The sequence below is a fragment of the Argiope bruennichi genome, chromosome X2, assembly GCF_947563725.1.
Source record: "Argiope bruennichi chromosome X2, qqArgBrue1.1, whole genome shotgun sequence".
Lineage (NCBI taxonomy): Eukaryota > Metazoa > Arthropoda > Arachnida > Araneae > Araneidae > Argiope > Argiope bruennichi.
In genome coordinates, this window is record NC_079163.1 from 80,459,306 (window position 1) to 80,484,440 (window position 25,135).

General features: G+C 27.3%; 1 protein-coding gene across 2 annotated transcripts in view; it reads left to right on the forward strand.

Moving 5' to 3' along the window:
* Positions 1–22,126, forward strand: part of LOC129960120 (N-chimaerin-like) — a 43,036-nt gene extending 20,910 nt beyond the window's left edge. The window contains exons 9-14 of one of the 2 annotated variants that reach the window (XM_056073258.1): positions 1,938–2,111; positions 4,249–4,326; positions 11,745–11,882; positions 12,596–12,701; positions 14,332–14,521; positions 19,806–22,126. In XM_056073258.1, the coding sequence (XP_055929233.1) occupies positions 1,938–2,111; positions 4,249–4,326; positions 11,745–11,882; positions 12,596–12,701; positions 14,332–14,512 (677 nt within the window). In that variant the 3' untranslated portion in view covers positions 14,513–14,521; positions 19,806–22,126. The remainder of the gene's footprint in view (positions 1–1,937; positions 2,112–4,248; positions 4,327–11,744; positions 11,883–12,595; positions 12,702–14,331; positions 14,522–19,805) is intronic. The other variant, XM_056073259.1, reaches the window with a different exon arrangement.
* Positions 22,127–25,135: the final 3,009 nt, after the last annotated feature.

The following is a 25,135-nucleotide window of genomic DNA, read 5'->3' on the forward strand; positions in this document are numbered from 1 at the left end:
TCAATTTTCTTGAATGTTCACAGCTAGCAGTTTAACCCTGAAATTGTTAAAGTACAGCAATGAAATATTTAGAATTGAGAAAATATCTTGAGATTATGAAATGATAAAATTTAAAGTGCTTCTTTTAGTTTTTGTACAAGCATCTTCTGTATTATGTAATTATATTTTGCAATCACAGATTTTAAATAAAGTTTTTTTCATCGATTCATGATATGAAATTTGTTCTGGCTTTTGCATTTAATTTGCATATTTTTATCTAAGGAAAAATGGTTTCATATAATTTTCATGTCCTCCAAAAATCCAAATTTTGATTTAAAATAATTAAATCAAATTAATTGTATTTTATTTCCTATCAATTAAAATATCAAATTTAATCAAATTGAAACAGAATAGATGAAAGCAAAAACCCAAAATAAAAACTTCCTTTATATGTTGATCATAACAGTGATAATTTGTGATAAAGTAAAAAAATATTCTATTTCGGGTATATTACATAATGCTGACATAGGCATAATAATGAAAATTGTGAGATTAACATTCACAATTTTTATTTGCCTATGTGGAGAACAAAATACAGTGAACATTGTTTATTACTTTATATGAAAGGTAGTAAGGTAGCTACTTGCTTCCTTTAAAGCTAACAGAATTTGTGATATATGCTTCAGGATTTGAAATTTAAATATTATAAATTATCTTATATATGCTAAATCTTTAAGTCCTAATGGTAAAATCTTGGCATCTCAAAGAAAACTAATGACAAATATTCACACTATTTTTAGAAAGCTATTAATGGTGTAAAATTCTTTTTCTTTTTATTTCTTTTTCTACTTTTGCAAAAATCTAACTTCAAGTATGGTGATCATAACTGTATTAAAAATCTGCATTTGTTTTCGACATTTAGTGTGGCACAAGTGCATTAAAATTTTGTAAACTAATATGAAACATAGGTATAATAAACAAAAAATGATTGTCATATTTATGTCAGTTTTATTTTAAATACTTTGCTAATTTGACAGCAGAAATGAGTTGTGGTCTGACTTTAAGCATTGTTATTTATCTAGAACAATTGTATAATTTACTCAAAGTGCAAAAAAAAAAAAAAAAAAAAAAAAAAGTCTTTAAATAGTGGGGTTTTTTTTTTTTTTTTTTTTTGATCAAAAAGTATTTATTTGTGCTGATTGGTTGAAGACCTTTTTATTTTATTTTTATTGTAATGTTAAGTTACGTTAATCATTTTTATCTGAAATGAATTCAGTTGCCTTATTTACTGTTAAATATGTTACTATAAAATGGAGCAAAGATAATAGCAATTCATCTCACTTATCTCAAACAAGAGATGGTCCTCTTCTTTGTCTTTCATTCAAATGGTATCATAATACTTTTTGCATTTTATTTGCCCTGGTAGATTTTATTTGCCTTTATTTAAGAAGCATGAACAGGTTCCAGAGGCTGTACTGTAAAACAAACTGAATCTTTTAAATTTTCCTGCATTTGGCTGCAATTAAATTTTAAATAAATAAAATCCATGGAATTGAGATTAGACAGTACTTCAAGAAATAATCCAGAATCTTAAAAAAAAATGTGAACTAAAATAAAATAATATACATGTAAATTCTTTCACAATATTCCCCTTCCCACCAGATAGACATCTGAAGTGACATTACCTCTCTTCACTCCTTGTTTCAATTTCACTATACATTTAGTGCCTATATCTTTATGCAACTAAGTTATACTCAAACAAGGTAAGCTAGAAAAATAATAGAAATGTTTACCCGTAGCATATATTCACTTTACTTGACATTATTTTTGCAACTCTAGCTCCCTTTGAAAGATGCAGAATGTTTATGTAGTGTATAAGAATACTGTGTATAGTTTAATTTTTATGCTTTGCATTGTTTTAAATGTTCAAGAATGTTAATATTCATAAAATGTTTCAGATTGTGGATTTAATGCTCATAAAAAGTGCTCTGAAAAAGTCCCTAATGACTGCATGCCTGATTTAAAGTATGTAAAAAGGGTGTTTGGTGTTGATCTTATTACTCTTGTTAAAGCGCATAATACCTTAAGGCCATTTGTTGTGGATCTTTGTATTAAAGAAACTGAAAAAAGAGGTGAGATACGGCATTTTTTTAATGAATATTGTTTATATTGTTTGCAATAAATTTAGTAGTCTTTGTGTGTAAATATGCAAAAAATATTAAACATTTGCACCTGAATTCATGTTTGATTATAGCAGATTTAATGAACTAAGGAATTGGAAATTACTTGATTGCTCTTGCAAACATATGTTTTATTCCGTGCAAAATGGTGTAAATTTTTCAAATGTTGTTTGAGAATTAATGTGAATCGTAATAAAATTAATACAAATTCTTTTGTAACACATTGTAACATTGTTCGGAGGATAAACGTATCGATTTCATTGAAAATAATTTTGCCTTTTGTAAAAACTTGGAGTTTTATTCTTAGACAAAGCAATTGGTCCACATTCATAGATTACAAAATTTTGACTATTATAAAATAAAGTTTTTTTCTCCAATTGAATCGTATCACGAAGAATAGATTATAAATCAGTGTTGTGTGAAAGATTAAAATTTAAATTTATTTTGTATTTACACTGCAATGACAATCATAAAACAGATATAAAATGTAATCCAAATATTTTAATTTGATCCCAGCAGCGAAAAACGTAATAATTATCATACTTTCAATATTCCACCATCAGTGTATGTTTTTTGGCCGGGATATCCTGGTTTTTAGGGCGTTGGATTCGCATCCCTTGGATTGTGAGTTCGAAGCCCGCCGGCCAAAGACTCTTTGTACATGGTGGTTGGTGTACTTATAAATCTGTCGTAGCCACAATGTCCTCCAAGTCGAGACAATACCACTGGGGGTACTGGATCAGTGGTGATCGTTCTCAGATCCAGGTCTAAATTATGATTTGTGGATGAGTGAATGAAGTCTTCCCTATGAAAAGGGCTGTGACGCATGAGTAGCTAAGACATACGCTTGACCCTAGATGGCGCTACTGAAACAAGAGACGCTAAAACTCGGCTTAAAAGTGCTGACTACCTCAGCGGGCTTGTCTATGACAAGTGCCATAAGCAACCACAACATGTATGCTTTTCTATATTTCGTAAGATCTTTAATTATTGGAGTTATAAAATTTATTCTGAATGTTATGGATCTCCTGTAAAATTGTAATGATGAACCAACAGAAATTAATTTCAGGTGAAACATTATCAACATATATCAAATGTACAAATTTAATGAAAGTTTTTTGCAGACTGCTTATTTAGGTTTCGTAAATTAGTAGATGCATCGAGTTTGAATAGTAATGATCAGAAATAACTTCTTAGAAATGAATGAAAAATAATCCAGATAACTAATTTTATCGCTGAATAAAAATTCCTGATTTTCTTCATTAAAATGCTGACATTATTTAATTTGCTATTTTACCATGAGGAGATTTTATCTTACCCTTTGTTGAGTTATGTTTTGTAATTTCTAAGAAATATGTTGACTGTAAATTGCAACATATTTATATCCAATGAATGCATTTATTTTTTTAAGAATTTTGCTTTTGTTGGTGATCTTTTTATTCTATTCTAATGTGATCATGAATAATTTGTCCTTAAAATGACAGATAATATATTTAAAATTCAAGATATTTAGCTTAAATTTAAGAAGGTGCTTTTCTTACTTATACTAATAAATTTCATAGTTATAGTTCTTGTTAAAGAACTGATTTCAGACAAATTGCACAATTTTTGCTGCATTTCTTTTGGAAGTTCTGCACTTCTTTTCCATTGTGCCTTGATTATGTAAATTGAGTTGAGTGTGAATAATTAAGTTACTTTTCAAAAGTAATAAGAAATTGTATGTTGTTAATATCATTCAGATTGCATAATTTTCAAAAATTATTGATTACTAAAACTGCATTTAAACAAAAATGAATATATAAATTAATGACTACTTAATAAAATCAAACTTGTTCATTGTTTCCGAAATGAGAAAACTGTATGGAGAATGGAAAAATTCGCAATATGAAGATTTGAAGTTAAATGCATTGTATGCATTAACAAAAATTGTATTCTTCTAAATATCGTTGATATAATACAATCCAAAAGATCTGTTGCTACTTAAGTTATTAAATAGCTGTTTTTTGACATTACAGAATTCTCTGTTGCTGTTTTACATAGATGATTTCACTGAAATTTCTTTCTTTCTTTTTTTTTTTTTTAACTTTAGGGCTTGATGTTGAAGGCCTATATAGAGTATCTGGCTTTAGTGATGAAATCGAAATGTGCAGGATGGTATTTGAAAGGGGTATGCTTTATAGTTTATTTTAATATTATCTGTTATCTCTCTAGCTCTACCCTTAAATTTTCTTAAATAGTTTCAATATTATATTTTATAGACAAGTCAAGATAGACTTGATGATTTCTTAAATTTTTTTGTCTCAAGCATATTTTGTTTCTTGTGTTGTTTGTTTGGTTTTAAGACAGTTTTCTTTATAAATTTTCTTTTTATTGATAAATCTCTGTGAAACTACCACCTTAAAAATTTCATGAAAATCTGAAATAAATGTCTTAGAAAATATAGTAAAAAAATTTTTTTTAAGTATATTTAATTGGAATACAAAATACTTTTGAGAAACAGTATATGTTATGCTGATAACATTAATTAAATTTTTAATTCCAAATATGCTATTTCATTTGTTGGATATTTATGAACATTTTCATTTATAGGTGTTATACTGTGCATTTCTGTATAATTACATTGCTGTATTTTAGGGACTTATTAGGGTTAGAATTTTGAAGTTAACCCTAATGATAATTGAGAAACAACCTTGGCTTATCATTACTAAGATTCAAATATCTCTTTCCTAGACCAATTTTTTTTATCCTTTAATTAATTTTTAACTATAATAAAAGAAAAAAATTGAATATATATCTGTGATATTGGGTTTTAGAATTGAAATAAAAGTATTTCCTTGAAAAATTTGTATTGACATTAGAGTTGAATTCTGATATGATGTAACGTACTTGCGGGAAATTCAACTAGCTATTCCATTTTAAAAACTTTTATTTTGTCATTGTATGGTTCCAATTATCTGTACCTTCATGAAGGTCAGAAATAAAAGAACAAGATCTACAAAGAACAATACATAGATAAATATTCTTGTATCTCACATGCCAGGCATCTAAGAAGAAAAAATCTGCAAAATGAAAATTTTATTAAGAATTATGTTCAATAATTGGAAATAGATTAATTGATGTAAAAGCCAAGAGAAAATTAACTGGGACATAATTCTGTCTGTAAATAAATGTTCAGATCAGGATTATTTTCAAGTATATTTCCTTTGTTTATGAATTTTATTAAGACTTTTGTTTCTACTGATGCACACATTTTGATGCCTAAATTTAGACCAATGTAGATTTGTGTAAAAAGGAAAAACATATCCAAAATTGGACGGGAAAAGAAACATCCGAGATTTTAAAACTATCATAAAAAACATTAAAGCTTTTAAAATACTATCAAAATTTCATTTCTATGAGCAAAAGATTTCTATGACTCACTTAAAACAATTCTAATTAATTCATTTCCAGTATTCTTAAAATTGTGGTATGGCCTGAAGAGAAGGTTAAAGGTTTATGCTGGGTTTTTTTTTAAAATCAATTAGTAATATTATCAGTCAAATGAGCAAAGCTTTATGATGTGGTTAATGTGAAAAGTAACTGGTGCTCATGAGAGTATGTAAAAAGAGCATAAGGAATTCACTAATATGAACATTCCTGTAGTTAGGTTGAAGAGCTTTTTCCGACATTTTCAGTTTTGGCATTTGAAATGTTTACCTGTTTAAATCTGAACTAAAACGTTCAGGATTTAAGACATAATTAATGCGATGTTTTATTTAAGTTTGTGTTAGACTTGATTGTGACTTAGGTAAGGTTTTGATTTGTTCAATCAGAAAAAAAAATATTATTAAACTACTTCTTATTCCGAAACTCATTATCACTCAATGGAAACACATATCACTGTAGAAAATGTTCTCTATAAGTATGAAATATATATATGTAATGATATTTTAAACTCTAATTCAAGAGAAGCTTTGTAAAATTGCTGAATCGGCTAAAAGCCTAAATTTCCCACAATCCGAGTGAAGGCACAAAATACCGCTGACGTGACAAATTCTTTTTTAAAAGATTCCTGTGTTTCCCTTGCCTCTTCGGCGCGTGTAGCGAAAATCCCTATCGAAATCTCATCATATTTAAGCATTATGGAGAAATATTTTCCCTATCAATATCTCAAGTTATATAAGACCAGGAATAAAATATTCAAGAGCTTTTCTCTCATTTCTTGCTGTGTCGTTCTGTGTTGTGAGTGTGCTCGTCGCTTGTAAATAATGCGTACTTCTCCAAGATGAAATAAAACGACTTCACGCAATCGAAAGTTTTCACTGTCTTCGAAACTGCATTCTACTTCATATAAAATAATGCTTACATATATATATATATATATATATGTTCATGCTTCGTATTTAGATTTGCATAAACTCAATTTTTTCTAATCTCAGTGCCTAATTCAAATACATATCGTAATTCTTCAAATAAGAATAGCTCGAATTCATAAGGCATGTTGTAATTTTGACGAGTTATAAACAATTGTTTTCAATTTCTAATGCTAAATTATAGGTCTATATTTTTCAATATATTTCGAGATGTTATAATTCTTTGACAATAATTCTCATTTTACAGCAAAATATTGAATAAAAAGAAAAAAGTTATGCCTTTCTAAAAATATAAAAGTGCATTTTATATTTTTAATTTTTAAATTCTTAGGTGAATAATTTTTAATAGAAACTCGCCGTAATTTTGATGTCAATCATTGGGAACAAGACCTGAAACATCACTGTCCCGGATTTTATCGGTTTCCTTCAGATATTTTTTAAAGATATTTCTATCACCAAATACTTTCAGAACAGCGTGATTTTTGCTTTCTTTCGGGGGGGGGGCATCTTAACTTCACAAAAGGACTTTATTTGCTGAAATAAAAAATTACTTAATTGGAACTAGAGAAAATGCGTCTGCACATTGTTGCTTCAGATTAAGATATATATTCTTTTTGAAACAGAGGTGATGTAGAAAAATTAGTATATATAATAGATTTTACTTCAAGCATTGTTTAAAGCAAATAAAAAGCAATGACAGTTGTAGAAGTGATTAGTAAATTCTTTCAGTAATGAAAAAAAAAAAAAATTCTGTGCAAAGTACGTGTTCATGTATTGCTAAATGCATTAATGAATAAGGCATTGGATAAAATACAAAAGTAACTCCTTGTGTGTGGATAATGAAAAAAGAATTTCTGCACTTTTAACAAAATGCATTTTTTTAAACCAGCGGGAGCGGTCTGTCCGAAACTTTTTCGCATATTCTTCTGCATAAAATCTTGGATGAGGCTGCGAATACTTCACTAGGCATTGGTGAAAGGTAATTAAAGAAATATAGATATTTAGAGTGAATCTAACATTTTTACTGTATCTATCGCAAAATTGTGAATTTTGGATGCCTTTTTACAGGTCAGTTGGCATCAAAATCACAAGATAACATACCGAATTTCATTGATTTAAGTCATTGCTCTTACATGCTCCGAAAGTACAGACAGACGGTCAACTGTTTGACAGATTTCGTTCAAAATTTGATAAGTGTATCTATATTTTAGATGCTAAACCTTTTCACCAAATGTTATCAACCTAATCTCTTTCCATTTTGTTGTTGTCGAGTTCATTTGTACGCGAACGGCCAGACTGACAGACTGCCTGTGAATGAATATTGTTCAAAATATAATAGAAATCTGCAAACTGGGTCATAATTCCTTATACCAAATTTCAGCCTTCTAGCTCAAAATGTTAATTGAATTGTCGTGTTTATAGAGAGACAGTCAGAGATAATTCCAAAAATGTTTTTTCGGTCTCACGGAGGTCTGCAACTCGGAGATTCTTCAAAAGCTTGTGATCGAATTTTTCGACGATTACAATACTTCCTCTGTACTTCATATACGCAAAAGTAAAAATGAAACAAAATCTTAAAAGTGTTTTGGTAAATTAATTTGTCATATTTAATACTCTTTATGATAAAAAACGATTCTAAAAATTTTTTAAAAAAATGATTTAAAGTATCGCTTGGTGGAAGTTTGAATGTACATATCAGCAACATCAGCTATTTATGTTTCCGTTATAAAGGAACGTTTGAGGAAATTAGCGTCCGTCTATATTTTCTGCTGCAAAAATTTTTTGAATTAAGCTTGTTTTATTCATGTTAATTGCTAAACTTATTTAGAATTTTTAATTATTTTAAACAAAATACCTTAAAAATATTATTTAACTATATTTTTAAAATTATGTAAGTAAAATCATGTGTTTATAATACTTATTTTGTTATATTTCATTGCTCCTAAGAGTGAAGTTAAAATAGCAACAACATTGAACTTTTTTAGAGGATAACCATATTAATGACTAATGTGAAAAAAATAATAATGTGACACATTTGCTACGTTTGCATATGTTCAAAACAATCCCTAATTTTTTTTATTATCTCCTATAGTTTTGAATTAACCAATCTTCAGATTTTATATCTGGGCATTTCTCATTCAGAATCATTTAAAAGAAGAAAAGTCTGGAGTTGCTGTTTGAAAATTCGATAACGTAAATCTAAATATGTGTATGGTTTGTTAAGTAAATGCAATTTGAATATTTTTAACGAGAATATATTCCTAAGGGGAATGACATTTTTTCTCTGAATTTAGTTTTTTATAGATTACAAGCAATAAGAAATGTCCAGATACTTTTTGGATGAATTGTCTAAGCTTTTACTAAAACAGTTTCTGTTGACAGATGCTAATTTTTTATAAGAATGATGCCTTGTGTGTTTGATATAAAAAAACAGAAAAGGTAAAGTCTAATTTTAGCACCATTGAGCTAACGCAATCAAACAGTTCTTGTCTTGACCTTGCCATAGAATGGGGAAAATTCAGGTCTCAAAATGAGGCACACACTACACCTGAAATTTTTCTTAGATTTCTGTTCTGCTCTCTTTTCCCTAGGTAGATGGAGAAGACTTGCCTGTTCAGTCTACAGAATTTAAATAGGGATTATTAGTTGAAATTTATATGTGTTTCCATGGATCTCATATTGCATTTCCATTCCAGTTTTAAAATCTAATTAATGGATTTTGTTAAATGTGTTTATTGTTCAACTTTTTTCAGTTTTTAATATTTCAATATCATTTTATTTTGGCTAACTCTGCTGCTTTTCATTCGTCGTGCGAAAATCTAAACGAATAGTTTTAATTGCTGTGATGCAGATCATTTTGCATTTTCAGTGTCAGTCTAATGCAGATGTTATGAATTGTTGATACTATATCCATTTACATTCAGGTTTTATCCTGTTTCTCTGTCGCAACTAGAATTTGCTATAGAGGTGCATCTAAAACAAAATGAAGAATAATGTACTTTGGAAATCGCTGGCTCCTCAAACCTCTGACCTGGATTCGAACATCTGATTTTCATATTTGTTAATATAAATCAAATTTTGAGGATTTGCAATGTTTTTAAGAAACAGTGTGGAAATAGCAATATTTCTGTCTAAGATTTTATAGTTCATTCACATATAATGTAAAATTTGAAAGTGAATAATTTTCTTTCCATCTGCTTTCTCAGAATGTTAATATAAACCATGGATTTTTTTTAAAGAATTGATTTGTTGGACTAATTCGCGATTTTGAAAAATTATTATTTATTTAACAAATTCATTGATTTCAGTTAAAATATGAATGCTAAAAACATAAGGTTAATTCTTCTGGTTCTCATTTAAAAGTAATATAGAAGTTCACACTCATAATAATCATTTTAAACAAAATTTTGACATTAGCTCTAGTCTATACATCTGTACACAGATTCTGAAATATATATCTTTTACTTTCTGAATGAACATTTTATTACTTTGTGTGAATTTTTATAGAAATTCTGTTTAATGATTGTGGAAAATATTCTGGTTTCTAACATTGAAGCATATATTGAAGATGTTCTACTATCCATTTATCATATTAGGAGTTCTTTTAGGTGAGTATGGAATTCAAATTCTCAAGATGACCAAGTGATGCGCATTTTCATCTCATGAAGTTTGTTTTTGGTAATTGTGGCTGACTCATGTTACTGAATGGTCCTTTATATCATTGCCTTCCCATCTTCTGTGTATTGTTTGTATGTTCATTGCCTTGGTCCTATTGTCAGATATATATGATTTATATGTTTGTCCTTCATGATTTTCTCTGGAATCAAAAAAATTTCTTCATTTGCGGTCTATTCTTTCTTTTTCAGTAACATAAAAATGGAGTACTCGGTTTATTCATTTGCTACATGAAACATTTCTGTTTTGAATTCCCGAGGAGTTGTTCTGTCATTTAGAAATTTTTCTTATACCTATGCATCCTTTGTATGTTTTTATCTTCTTTATTGGACTCCAAAGAAAAAAGTCATTATTTTAAGTCTTAAATTAGTATTTTTGATAAATGTTTCCAAAACAGGAGGGTTCTATTTTCATTTATATGTATTTTTAACTAGAGACATTACCTGCTGTTCATTTTGAAAGCAAAGTTTATTTTTTCTGAAGAATGAATTTGAATTTTTTATGTTTCAATCTCTTACCTTGTTCTGGAAATTTATGCTTAAATCCGTGATGAAATTTGGACTTCTGAATGATAAATAAAGAATTCGAATATTTTTTGTAGTTGTAGATGTGCATAATGCTCATATTTACTAAATAATGATTTTGATTAAAATTCGGATTTTTTTATTGATATTCAAAATGAATACGGAAATTTAATGAGAAAAATTAAACTTTGTTGAATTTGGAAATTATAAAGGAAAGATGTTTGTGGTCTTGTACAGAATACCATGTCTATAATGAGAGAGAAAGTATCAGTTCAACTAGTGATTGGTTATAAGTGAAAAATTTGTTGGATTTAAGTTGTGGATGCTGAAATGCTCTTGTATTAGTTCAGTGTGGGAAAATATATCGTCTAATTAGATCTTTACATTTTTATATCTATATATTTATTTGCTCAAGATTCAAAGTTATAAGATTCGATTTTTGTTGACCAATTTTAAACGTTTTACATAATGAAAAACTAGAATATTTTTGCAGTAAGCATCTTATTACCTATATTTTTTTAGTGCAACATTATTTTGAAGTCCTCTGTGTAATCTAAAATAATGTTGTGAAATTTTCTTTAAAGTATTTAATTCTTTGCCATATCTAGTCTTGAATTACGAAAAGTTGTTGGTTTAACTTTTGTCTGAAATCGAATGGCCTGATTTTTGTCTTGCCAATTTATTTAATCTGAATCTGTGCTTTCAAAGCTTATATTTTCAATTCACTTAAAACTAAAAATTTATTTTGGAAATGTAGATAAGAAAAAAACTTGGTTGAAACAAGAAGTGAATCATAATTATTCTTATTGTGCATGCATATCATAGAGCTGAACTTTATGATACATATCCTTTTACTGATTTTTAAAAAGTTCCATAAATGGTATTTGAAGGGAGGACGATAAAAAAATTCTTTCCTTTTCTTTTTCTCCTTCTGTGTGCTTTTGTGTATGTCTATTTATTGCATATGTCATATGTATATGTATTACATTTTTTTTACTTACATTTGTTATCCTTTTGCTTTTTTAAAAATCTAGATTGTGAATGTGCTGATATCAGTAGAAATGCCTTTGAAGATATTAATGTTATAACCGGTGTTTTGAAATTGTTCTTTCGCCTTCTTCCTATACCTCTTATAACTTTTGAAGCATATAGTTCCTTTATTGCAGCCGCAAGTAATAATAAATTTTTTGAACTTTGTACTGCTAATTATTTTTTAATTATCTTGGTTATTATATTGTCTTAATATTGTTAATTTGAAGTAACATATTAAACTGTCATTTGTAATAAATAATTTTATAAATATACTTTTCTTCTAATCTTAACTTTGCTTTATAATACTCTACTTAAGATGTAGTTATCAGTAATATAATGTAATCCTTGAATCTAAAGCCTTATTTCTTAAATGTATATGTTTTTATATATTTTTTATTATTGTTTAGATGTTTCATTAAGATACTATTCCTTCTTCAAGGATTTCATTTGTTTTATAAATTTGTTCCAATTATAAAAATGTATTTATGTATACATGTAAAGATATATTTATTTTAAGGTCTACTATAGACAAAAGCAATTTAATATGTAATATAGTTTAAATATGAGATACGATTTTCATTTTTAAATTAAAAAAAAGTTATTATTGAAGAAATATTTTATTAGTGTTAGTTTAAAATAGGATATAAAAGTGTGGATACTTGTTTCCTTCATTTTAAAGCTTAAGTATAATGGAAACTTTTTCTGTAGCTCTGGGAGAATTCGTAATTTAAAATAAAGTATGTGAAGTATGTTCGTTCTTTATAAAGCAGTTTTGAAAACTTAAAATATAATTATTATAAGTGTTTTCTTTAATTGCATTTGCATTTAATCAAAATGATCAAACTTATTTTAGAGAAACCTGCCTTAGGAGAACGATTAGAAGCTTTAAAAGAGGCATTGAAAAGTTTGCCTCCAGCTCATTACCAAACCCTCAAATTCTTAATGGCTCATTTGTACAGGTAAGTTATTTGATTTACCTCTGATATTAATGATTTTATTAATCATTAATTAATAAATTAATGATTAATAAAATGATAATATTAATCCCAACAAATACTATTTGATATGAAGCATTAAGACTTATCAGATTATTATTTTAAGATATTTGTATCTAATAATCCATTAATATTATCCTTGAAATCTCCTTTGAAACTTATTTCATATTACCTCTAATCATCTAATAATTTCATATTACCTTTTTTTTAACACTAATGATTTTGATAACTTTTAGATTCACATTTTCTAGTTGTTTCTGCTTTAGAATATATCATTGGTATGGCATATCATTTGAACTATCACAAAACCATTTGTATTTCATATAATGTTCCTTCTCATTTCAGTATTATGACTATGTAAATTTTTGTGGTCTAGTCAATAGTTAGTAAAGAACTTTGTTGCATCATCGGCCAAATGTCATTTTATCAGGATTTATATTGTGTATTTAATTTGCAAAAAAAAAAAAAAAAATTAATTTTTTAAACCTTATATTATATTGCTTGTAAAATTCAGAAGTTCTATACATATTTATTTTTAATTCTTGAATATGTTTTTTTTTTAAGTTTTATTTGAAATTTCGCTTTGTTGTATTAGTTTAAATTTTTCTGTAAATCCATAAATATAGAAATTAAGAGAGAGAAAGAACTTTTCTTATTGAATTTGCTCTCAAAGACTACTTTAAAAGCCAGCTTTCCCCTGCTGAAAATATTTGCTTATTTCTGGGTACTTGTTTCCTAAGATCATTTGTATCTGTTGTGTCAATTTTAGGAATTTTGAATTCACCTAATTCATTTTCAAATCAATTTTCCACTATTAATAATGACAGATGTTTAATTATATTAGATCGTATTAAACTTCCTTAGATCAATAAAATTGTATCAAATTAAATGTTTCAAATTGTTGACTGTATTCAAATTTATCATCATTCTTATTCCATGCCAATTTTCTTAATTCTCTTCATACAAAGACATTTTAGTAAATGCTTTTGGCTTATACATTAAATGGCTTTTGGTGATCATTCCTCTTTGTAGTGTATTCCTTGAACACTTTCAAAATGCGTATAGAGTAAGAAATTCTTCTCTCTTACCTATATAAAACATTTAATTTCATAAGCAAAAGTGTAATATTCCAAAAAAAAATTTCAATTATTTTTATAGTTAATGAAAGGTATAAAATAGAATTGGCATTTGTATCTTTGCTATAGGTTTAGGAGGTAGCATTTTCTGTTGATACATGTTTCTGCAATTCTGTAATCTCTTGTTTTCCTGTCTTTTGTCTTAACTCGGAATTCTAAGAAACTTAATATTTTTAATTTACTATTTAAATGTTTTGCTGCATGAACTCTTGTTTATTCTAAATTGATGAAAGTTCAGAAAATGTACATGCATTTTTTTAAAAATTGCTTTCATAATTAATCTCTTAAAATAATGACCTAGTTTTGATAAATCAGGAACAAAAATTATATATCTTAGTTCTTACGAAGTAAAATACCTAATGTAGCTTTGCAATTTATTGTAGTCAATATATATATTTTTTAATGAGTAGGTTTCATTTTAATATTTTAATTGTAAAATGCATTGTATAATTTTTCAGGGTTGCTGAAAGACAAAAGTACAATCTAATGACTCCACAGAACTTAAGTACTGTGTTTTGTCCGACTCTTATGCGATGCCCTGAAATAGGTGGTGTTCCGGATCAACTGACTGCTTGGCATGCTGAAAGTACTGTAATAGAAATGCTAATTACACATCACAGACAACTTTTCGATCATTGACATAATAAGGTATTTCATTTTGTGATATAAAAATTTGAATTGTTTTATATAACTTACTGAATACCTCTATATTCATACTTCCACTTATATTATGGAACTGTTAAATTTTTCAAAAGATTAGAATTTCGAGTTCAACTTCAAATATAAAATCGCATTTCAGAATATAGAGATTTGTTTCAGGCATGCCTGCCATATATTAGAAATATGAGATTTCAGTGATTCCTAATTCATTTGAAGTTTATTCAATTTAATTTCAGTTCAATTTCTCTGCTCTCTTGCAGTTACTAGTTGTATTTAAAAAAATTGTTTTCGATTCTACAACTGTAGAGTTAGCATATATATATGCTGTTAATAATATATGAGAATGTTTAGAGAAAAATTTTAATGGGAAATCTAACCACCATAGGCTTTGAAGTTTGTTATTTATCTTTTGAAAGATATTAGTTCTTATTTTTTAATTACAATGGTGTCTATAAATTAGAGAATTTTCATGCACAAAAGAAGATGTCTATATTCATGCACAAAAGCAAATTGTAAGTGTCTAAAGGACGTTGATATAATTGCCAGGAAAATAATCTTTACTTATTAGTTAGATATGCAAATATTTTGAATCACATGACAGGCATATTATAAGTCACATGAAGGGATAAAATGTGTAAATTTGTATTATGAAATGAATATACTAGATATGTGCAGATGGTAAATGGGTCCACTGTAGTAAGAAGAAATCTCTGTAGTTGCATTAGTGGCTTACTTTCAGAGTTTGAACATAATTATCAAAATTTTATTCCGGGAGTGCATGCATTTTACGTAGGAGGATAAACGTCTAGAAAAGTCAGAAATATTACTTTTTTTTTTCTCACGTTGAGTAGAACAAAAAAAATGATGCAGAATAAATAAAAAAATATATATGTAGTTTTTTTAAATTATTTAATTTTTCATCTTAAGTATGCGATTTTTATGAAACAATCGGTGTCTTGAACATCCGATGTTGACATTTTTTAAAAAAATCGAGTTTTTAGAGAAAAAAATATAAATTATTATGAAACTTTTTTCCTTCAAGGAATGAAATGCTCATGGTGAATCATAAAATTGTGACAGTTCTTAAAATTCTCAAAACATTTTATGATTTGAATAATGTATGTATGTATTGATGTATAATATGCACCCACGTTTAGAGAATGTTAGTTCAGGATTTCAAGAACGAAGATTTTTCCTTGTTATCGTGTAGTTTGCTGTACTTAACTGCTTATCAAGTTTCTTTCTGAATTTAACTATCATCTGCAGAAAAAAAAAAAGGAAATAACCCCTATATGATCTATACTCTGTTTCACCCTAACTTGGCAGTACTGTAAAAGGCAGAAAATGTGACGCTCCGCGTTGGAAAAGAATTTCCCATCAATCCTTCAAGTAACTAAAACGCCCAGAAATTTATCAAATAATATAACAAATTACGAGAATCTTTTTTTTTTATCAGCATGTATTTAAAATTATTCTCATGTTAGAAGTGCTTACTTGTTTAGTAATTTGTAAATAAAGCGAACGAATAAAACCAAAAGATTGACATAATGAATTCCACTTTGGCTAGAACCTGCTTCAAGGTCAAATATTTGGCGCTCTTTTTTCGTGCATCACTGCCAAATTTGCTTAATTTTATTCGCAAACGTTATTATCATCATTCGTACTTTTTTACCAGCTAATATTTTTGACACTGTTAATCACATTAGTAGTTATTAGTTTAGATTGTTGAATATTGATTCAAGTCGTCCTTTCTATTCACTTCTAAAATGTCTGAAAAAGTGTTATCACCCAAGTCGACGGAAACCAATAAAATGTGCAGCACGCAGAAACTCATTAAATGTATAGAAGAAAACCCTAAACATTCTATCTATCAAATCGTTGATAAAGTTTCGCATCTTACAGGTATTTCTCAAAGAAAAGTTTTCCGCTTGAAAAAAGAAATAAAGGCATACAGTCCTTTAAGTACCACTGGAAAGAAGCGACCAGGCTCAGTAGGTAAACATTCAAGGCTTGTAAAATATGATGACTTTACATTATCCTGTATTCGACGAAAAAAAACCTGCATTTTTCCGTAGAAATGAGATCCCAACATTAGATAACCAACATTAGTTTTAAAAGATGTGAAGGATGATAGAGATATCTTTTCGAAAAACATTAGCTGAACAACGCTTTACAGAATATTGAAAGATTTGGGATTTTTTTTTTTTTCCCCTTCCTTTGAAAAACGATGAAACGAAATGAAATTTTAAAGATTTATTAAAATAATATATCAATAATTGAACAAAATAATAAAAATAAGGAAAGAATTAATTCTCTGATTTAAAATGATAATATAATAAAGTTAATAAATATCTACTATTTGGCGAACAACCAGCGATCTGCATTTCTAGTAACTTTGTACTTTAAAGTAACTCAGTTGCCCTGACAACGACTGCGATTCGACATGCGTAGAATATACACTACTGCCAAGTTGGGTTGGAACAGAGTATAGTTAGAGAGAAAGAAGGAAACTAATGCAAGAATGAAAAATAAAAACAGAAGAGGTTAAAATGAGCAGCTATTGAGTGTCAATCATTAAAGGTCTTCAATAAATATTAGTATCTCATAAACAGGTACACTTTAATAAAAACTCTTTATATAATAGTAATCCTTTTTCTCTTAAATAACATATCATCTATGTGATTTTTATACCAAAATAATAAAATTTTCACAGTTTTTTCCTGACATCTGTTTTGATAAAAGTTATTACATGAAATGTATTTCTCAATGGTTCTTTTTATGTTGGAAATTAATCCTAAGAATAATGTTTCCAGAAATTTCATCCTAGGAAAATTCAAATTATTATAAATACCTTGTTCATTATGAACATTTTTTAAAAAAAGAATTCATAAATGTTATTTTATGTTTGAAAATATTAAGTAAATGCTGAAATAAGTAAATGGGAAACAACCAAATTAAAATTGTTTCATTTTTTAATTATTATTTTATGTCCATTGCTTTTTGTTATAAATTGTGTTCAGTTTTTTTTTTTTTTTTTTTTTTTTTTTTTTTTTAATGTGTGAACGTACACAGAAAATGTATTCATGAATTCTCTTTAAACCATTTTAAAATGAAAATTGATAAAGATTTATGATAGCTGAGAAAAATGGCATTTTAAAATTTAAAAATCCTGATGTGTGTCTAGATTTAAAAGAGAGTCCAGTAACTAGCTATCTTAAAAATTAGGTTAAAAAAAATAGTTGCTAATATCTTATGAGAATCAAAAATTGCAATGGTTTAAAAATTATAGACAATATGCAGAACGAAAACTTACAAAAGTCTAAAGGAAACCATGCTGTCCCCTCGATATAAGGTTAAGTGGGTATATATCACATTCCCTCTTCTTCTTGAAGGGAGTGGTTTTCATTCTTTAAATATAACATTGTGCCTCTGTAGTGTGAACTTCATATCTTCAATTTTTGTTTTTTGCAGAATTACATCAAAATCGGGAAAGTTGCTTATACTGAATTCCCTAAGTGTTGCTACTCAGTTAGTTAAACTTAGAAATAAGCCAATCGCATGTAATATCTCGCTTTCTGTAATTTAATGATAATATATTAAAAAGATTTTAAGAAACATTTTAAGTTATTTGCTATAATATTTCCTTGTAACTTTCAGAAACATTGTACTCCAGAATTAAGAATATGTTTGTAATATTCATATTTTCTTTAATATCTGAGCAATATAATTTTTATCGAAAGAAGCAAAGTAATATGATTTTGAATGCAATTTTTTCCCTATTTAAAAATATTCAGTAACAGCTACTGTAAAAATTGCAGCTTACTGTTTGATGCTGCAAAGTTGATTTTGAAATATTTAGATTTCTCTTGTTCCATGAGTTTATGAATTATACATTTTGAATGCAGGTTTATTTTTATGTACAATAGTTTTTGTGCAAAACCATCAAATGTTTTTTTTTTCAGTATTTTACACTTTAAAGTACAGAACAATATATTTTCTGAGGTAGACTGTCTGTATTCATTTTTTTAGATGCTTTTTCTATGGTTTTGATTGATTTGAATTGGTTATAAGTCTTCAACAAAATTTAAGCTTGAAAGTTATTTTTACATGAAAATCGGACGAAATATTATTGCATGCTTTGGGAGTTTGTATTTGCTGTTTAAAATCACAGTAAAAATATATATATAAAAAATGCACTTTTTGTATTCTAAAAAGAACGTTTTTTAAAGTTTTCGAATTTAATTTTTAAATTTTAGTTCGAGAACTTCAAACGTTTTATTCTATAGCTTTCTTATTTTACATAAAATATTTGCATTCTTTTATGCACTATATGTTGCTTTCTTGTATTTAATTTAGATGTAGTATTTTGTTTGATCATGTGATATTTTGCAATAATATGATAACTTCTTTCATTATCACAAAATTCTTTTGGGAACCAAAAATCTTTCATTAACAAAGGTTTAAATTCTGCATATTTTATAACATTTTTTTTTAATTGGCAGAAAAATTAATAAAATGTTTTAAGATAGTGTTAAAAAATTAAGTTTGTTATAAGAAAATGCATTTAATTGCACCTAAAGTATTATGTTACTATTAAAAAGAAAAGAACACTTTATGTTTTGTGAATGGGAATTTCATTTTCGTGAAATAAAAATGGTCCCAATACAAATATTTTTAACAGCTTTCCTGCAAGAAATGACGTATATCTGCATAATTCTGAAATTGTTTATTTTAAGAAAGAAATGTTTTTATTTGCTCCTTTCTTATTACTTATGTATTCCATGATTTACATATTTGCTGCATCTTCACACATATATTTTTTATTAATGATTGCTTGTTTTGGTTTGGTTGGATATTTAAACTATTAGAACTAATATGTAAAAGGTAGGATAAAATTGCGCCATTTTTATTGCATCTGGAATAGTACTCATTTAATCAATTTTGCCTTTTCAAAAAATTTTCTTGTACATTTGCTTGTCTTTTCATAAAAGCTGCAGTGTTGATCTAACTAACATTTTCGTTGTTGTCAGTATATATATATAATAAAAGAAACTGAAAATATTTAATGAAATATTTAATAATGTATTGAAAATATTTAATTTTTTCCAAATTCGTAAAAGATGGTACTGTTTAACATTGTTATGTGAAAGGAATAACATTGGTGGCATAAGAATAGTTGTTAAAATTATTTGTAATAAATTTATTTAAAGTGACTGCCAACCAATTGAAATAAGTTACCTTATATGATTTTTTTTTCTCTCTTTCTTAATAGAGCTTTTGAAAGAGGAGAATCAACTTATACAAGCTATCTAAAGAATGGGAAGAAAGAGTTTTGTTACTGCTTTGATTCTCTGATGCAGTAGTGAATGAATTGTCAATTTGCAGCTTTGAAAAACTGGACAGAAGTAGTATTTTGAAAGTAATTTCTTCTGTGAATTTACAGAAAGGTTTGAAATAACATTGTCTTATTTAATTTGTACATCGAATATTTTAATGCCTAGGTCTCTTAATAACCATTTTCTGAATGAGAACAAGCATTACTACATATATATATATTTTTTCTTTACAAAATAACTACCACCGTAAATGCAAAATGATTTGAAATTATAAACTCGTATTTCCGTTTTTCATAGTTAAAAAGTATTTGTACATTGCATGTATGATAATTGTTCTTATTTCTATTATGTGATTCATTTGTAAATACAGTACAAAATCTTTGTATAAATGCTTGATGATATGCAATTTGTGCATTGTTTTAGCGTAATTTATTTTCTTAAGAATTCTCGTGTATATTCAAAAAAGTTTTATCAAAATTTTTAAAAAAATGAATAAATTATAACTACTTTGTTCAGAAATTATTGCCCATTTTCAGCAGGGTCGTATTTGTATTGAAGCTTGTTGGTATTGACACTCCATTAGATGTGCACGTTTTTAAGCTGCTGCTTTATCTTGTTGTGTGTTTCTAAAAATTATTTTATTTTGATTGCAGGAAGTGTGCTTGAAATATAAAATATGTGTTAAGTAAATATTTACCGTTATTAAGGTGCTATTCTGTATGATAGCAGCATTCAAATTGCATAGATATAAAATGAATGTTTTGAAAGAAAGAAGTGTTAAGCTCTCTATTTTGAACTAAGTTTTGTGCATTGTTTACGTATGATTAAAATCTGAAATTTTTCTGTGATATGTTACCTAAATATATTAGCTCTGTAAATTTGTTTTGGATATTGAGATTTTCTTTAATATTAAAATTATTTGTGCAATATAATGCACAAACTATTGATTTGCTATGGTCGTCATATTTTGGATTATAAATAAGATTTATTAATTAGAATTGAATAAAATTAAGTCTTTTTGTTATGAGTTAAACGAATTTTATATTATCATGCATTTGTTGGTTCTTTGTTTTAAACGAAAAAAAAATTCTCTTATATACAAATTTTAATGTATATACTTGTATATAACTTATTACAGTATTACTTCATTGTTTACATTTTCCTAGTAAGTTTTGAGTGACTTAAATATTTTGACTACAGTATTTCATTCCATTCGAAAAATTATCTTTAGTGATTTTTCAAATTTCTCTAACTTTTTTTTCTCTCATTAGTTTCATTAGAAATCTTTGTTGGTTTGCTATTATTGGTGCTATAGTATAAATTTCTCTGGATTTAATCGAATAATTTTTGTTCAGTTACATTTCCAAAAGTGTTTTTAAAATTTATTTTTGCTATACTTTTAAATTAACAGAATTTTTGAAAGGAATTGCTTTATCTTAAATGCAAGGAGTCATATTCTATTTATTATATCATTGTTCTGGACATTCTTTAGCTTTAATATTTATGTTGGAAAGGAAAGGTGTGTGTATAGTGTAAGTGAGAAATTGGAAGAATTATTGCACACATGCTTTATTTTTTTGTGTATAAATATTGTATATAATTTTATTAAAACAAATGAACAGTATCTAATTTAAGGGAAACTTTTTGTAACTATTTTTCTAAAATTTAATTTATTTAAATAAAACTTGTATGGATAAATTACAGTTTTTCAGTTTATCTAAACAATTCAATAAAGAAACTATTTAATAGTTTTAGTTTTATAGAAATATTTAAGTAATTTACGAAGTTGATTTTGTCAATTTCTGATAATTTTGAAATGCATTAGAAACTTCATTCCATATATTCATTCATTCGTTTCCATGCCTTTGGTAATTCCATGACAAAACTGTAAAATGTGGATTAGGCTTTCTCTTGCACTTCAATAATTTGCAATTCTAGTCTATTTTAGTTGTATTTACTGAGTACTTCAATATTATATCAACAATGATTATTAATGGTGGTAATAAAAATAACAGTAAAGTAATTGGAGTTTGAACATTTCCTAGCATGTGTGCAAGAATTTTCCTCCTCTCAAACTATTCAATCTGTGATGTTTTATGCAAAGGTTTTGTTTTTATGAGTGTTTCAAATTTTATAAATCATTTTATTTTTGACTTAAAAATCATGTCCTGTTCATTTTCTATTGTATAAGAAATAGAAATGTTTCCCATTTACTATAAGTTTTGTAAGTCTTAAATAAAATTTTTATAACTTTTAACGGTGTATTATTGCATGGATATTCAAATAAATTCCATTACCCATTTTATTAGAAAATGTTAAGCATCTTTTAGTAATCATGCATTTTAAGGCTCTTATAATTATTATATAATTAGTTCAAGTATAATTATAAATTTTATCAATGTAAAGAAAGCAATATTCAAAAGAATTTGAAATGGAGAGACTTTTAAATGCATATAAAATTGTGCATTTTAGCTGAATGCGTATTTGAAGATGAATACTTTTCAGTTGCGGTAGTTAAAGAGTGATCAAGAAGGCAGAAATTTTCGTATATACCAGGAAAGCCGAAAACGGAATCGAGAAATATTCGAAAAAGAACATGAAGAATTTAGCTAATTATTTAAAAACTTTACGAAATATCACCTTATTTTGTATTTCAAAAAAGAAAATCTAATTGTAAAACTGTTTTGAATTAGTTTTCTTCCTTCACACAAAATTAATTTTGCACTTGAAATTTAAGCATATTTTCATCAAATGCACACTTGAAATTTATTATCAGAATTCTTTTGTATTAAATTATGTTAGTGATTATAGGAAATCGTAGAATGTGTACATAATTGGAAGTCTTTCAGTTTATCCACGATGCTTTTTTATGTCGCGTATACAGATAATAAATGAATACATACAGAAACCATAATAAAGCCGTTAGTCTCAATTGCTTGTTTTACATTCTATGGAAACATGACAATTTAAGTAAGCATTTATGTGTTAAAAAATGAGTTGCTTTGGTGAAGTTATCCTGGAAAAGGGGCAACTTTGTTAACTGTGTTAAAACTAGTAGGAACACCTTGCCCGCGAAAAATTATTTTTTTTAATTATGAAACTACTTTACACATTAGTTGTTAATTCTTTGTTGCATTGTAAAGATATTCAAAATATAAAAATGGAGATGTAATTTTTTTTATATATATATTTTGAGGTTAGTGAATTTTAATTAGTTGTATCAGAAAAAGTAAATTTTGCCTCAGGGAATTAGGTTAGTGATTTTTGAGATTAGTGAATTTTGCTTCATTGTAAAGAGGGCCTTGTATGTGTTCATGATATTTTGTACATTCAGCGAAGCTACATTATGCACGTTTGGGAAGTGAAAGGATTTCCTTTTGTCGTTTATACTAATATATACCTCAAACACCGGTACAAGTGAGTGAGTTCATGAACAAAACACTTGATATTCTTTTCCCCTCTAAGAACTTTACCTTAAAAAATATTCCAAGCTTTAATTTTAAAGAATCATACTATTAATCTCCTGGGTCTTAATGACTCGCAACATTTCATCGTGTTCGTCAGATATGTCACATAAAGAAAATGTACAGCCAGATTCATCTATGATGTTATGGACATTCATCCGATTGTTCTTCCATTTACATGCCCTACCACTGTTAAACTCATTTGTTTCAGTACTTGGAAGAAATTGGTATTTTCCAGTTAACCATATAATTACCGAAAAATCTAAATCCTTTCTAAAAAAAATCTTTCATGATGAAACATACCAAATGGCATTCCCCAGTTTGTAATAATAAAGAGTTTTTCAAGGATCTCGTCGCCTTTAACACTGCTCAATAAAGTTTAGGATGTTTGGTTTTCCCGAATGGAGACATTTGACTTTTATTCTCAATGATTCTTCAAGAAATATTTCTTTCAAATGCTTCTTTGATTGTCATTTTCTTATTAACCACAGCAGGGATAGAAAATTGCAACTAATATCATTATAATTTTGATACCTGCAGCTTCCCAAGATGTCCTAATGCGTCTCATGATCTAAAATATCTAATCGTCATCCAAGGAGCCCCTCGCCAGAATACAATTTATTTTTAATGAATGTTATACTTTTAGGCTGCTATAAGAGCAGCCATATATTAAAGTGTTGAAATATTCGTTTGGTTTATTAATTCCAGTAAAAAGCATGTTACTACTTGCTTACTATTCAAATACAAAGGTTTGAAGTTTATGTTGGTTTTCAGGTATTTATTAAGATTTTAAAAGAAGTGAAATGAGATGAAAGCGCATAAAATATTCACAAATTTCGTATGATACGACAAAAGATTGAACACAATGAGAATTAAAAGAAAGGCTTTAAACTAAAATGCGATTCACTGTAAAATCAATCCAGTGAAGTCTGTTGCATTCTTTTAAGTAACTTGTTTCGTTTCATTTTATAAATATGAAATTTTATAATGGATTTTTCACTCTTTCCAGTTAGAATTTTGAGAATTTATACACTTGCAATTTCTCTACTATTATAACAATTCAATGTTCAACTTTCTTATGAATTAATCCATCAAAATTAATTTTTCCCTTATGTGAGAGGCGGTATTTGTTAATGAATTTGAGGAAAATTTAATATTCCATAATATATTTTAATAACAATTACTAAAAAGTAGGAAACAATTTTAAAAATATCTTTTTTGGTATACTAATAAAAGTATTTTTATGAATTTTTTTATATATATATTCTGATTTTACTAACATTAATGAAAGTTGGTTGCTATCGAAAGTCGCTTCCAATTGCTCCCCGCAATTCCTAAGGCCAACCATAATAGAAGAATTCAAAAAGACAAAACTCTAGATTGGCAAAGTTGTCCTATTTTTTTCCCATATACCTGGTGCAATATTGTCAAGTTGTATTAAGCAGAAATGTAACATTTAAATCTAAAAGTAATTCTGAAATGTGGTTATATGCTAATTTTGCAAAACAAATAGTTTCTTACATAGTTAAACAGGCCAATTTATTTAAAACTTGACTACTAAAAACACTTATTCAACAAGTTAAAAATTTAAACACTGATTTCAACATGTAAATAATTCATAGAAGTTAAAATGCATAAAAAAAGTTATCGTTAATATTAAAACTACCAGAAATCGATATAGATTAGATTCCAACAGAGATCGACCAATCATTTTGACTGCTCCGGTAGTAATAGTGTTAAATATCTTACCAGTATGATCAAAACGTTGACACGATGCTTGACTCCAGAATTTAATTGGGAAC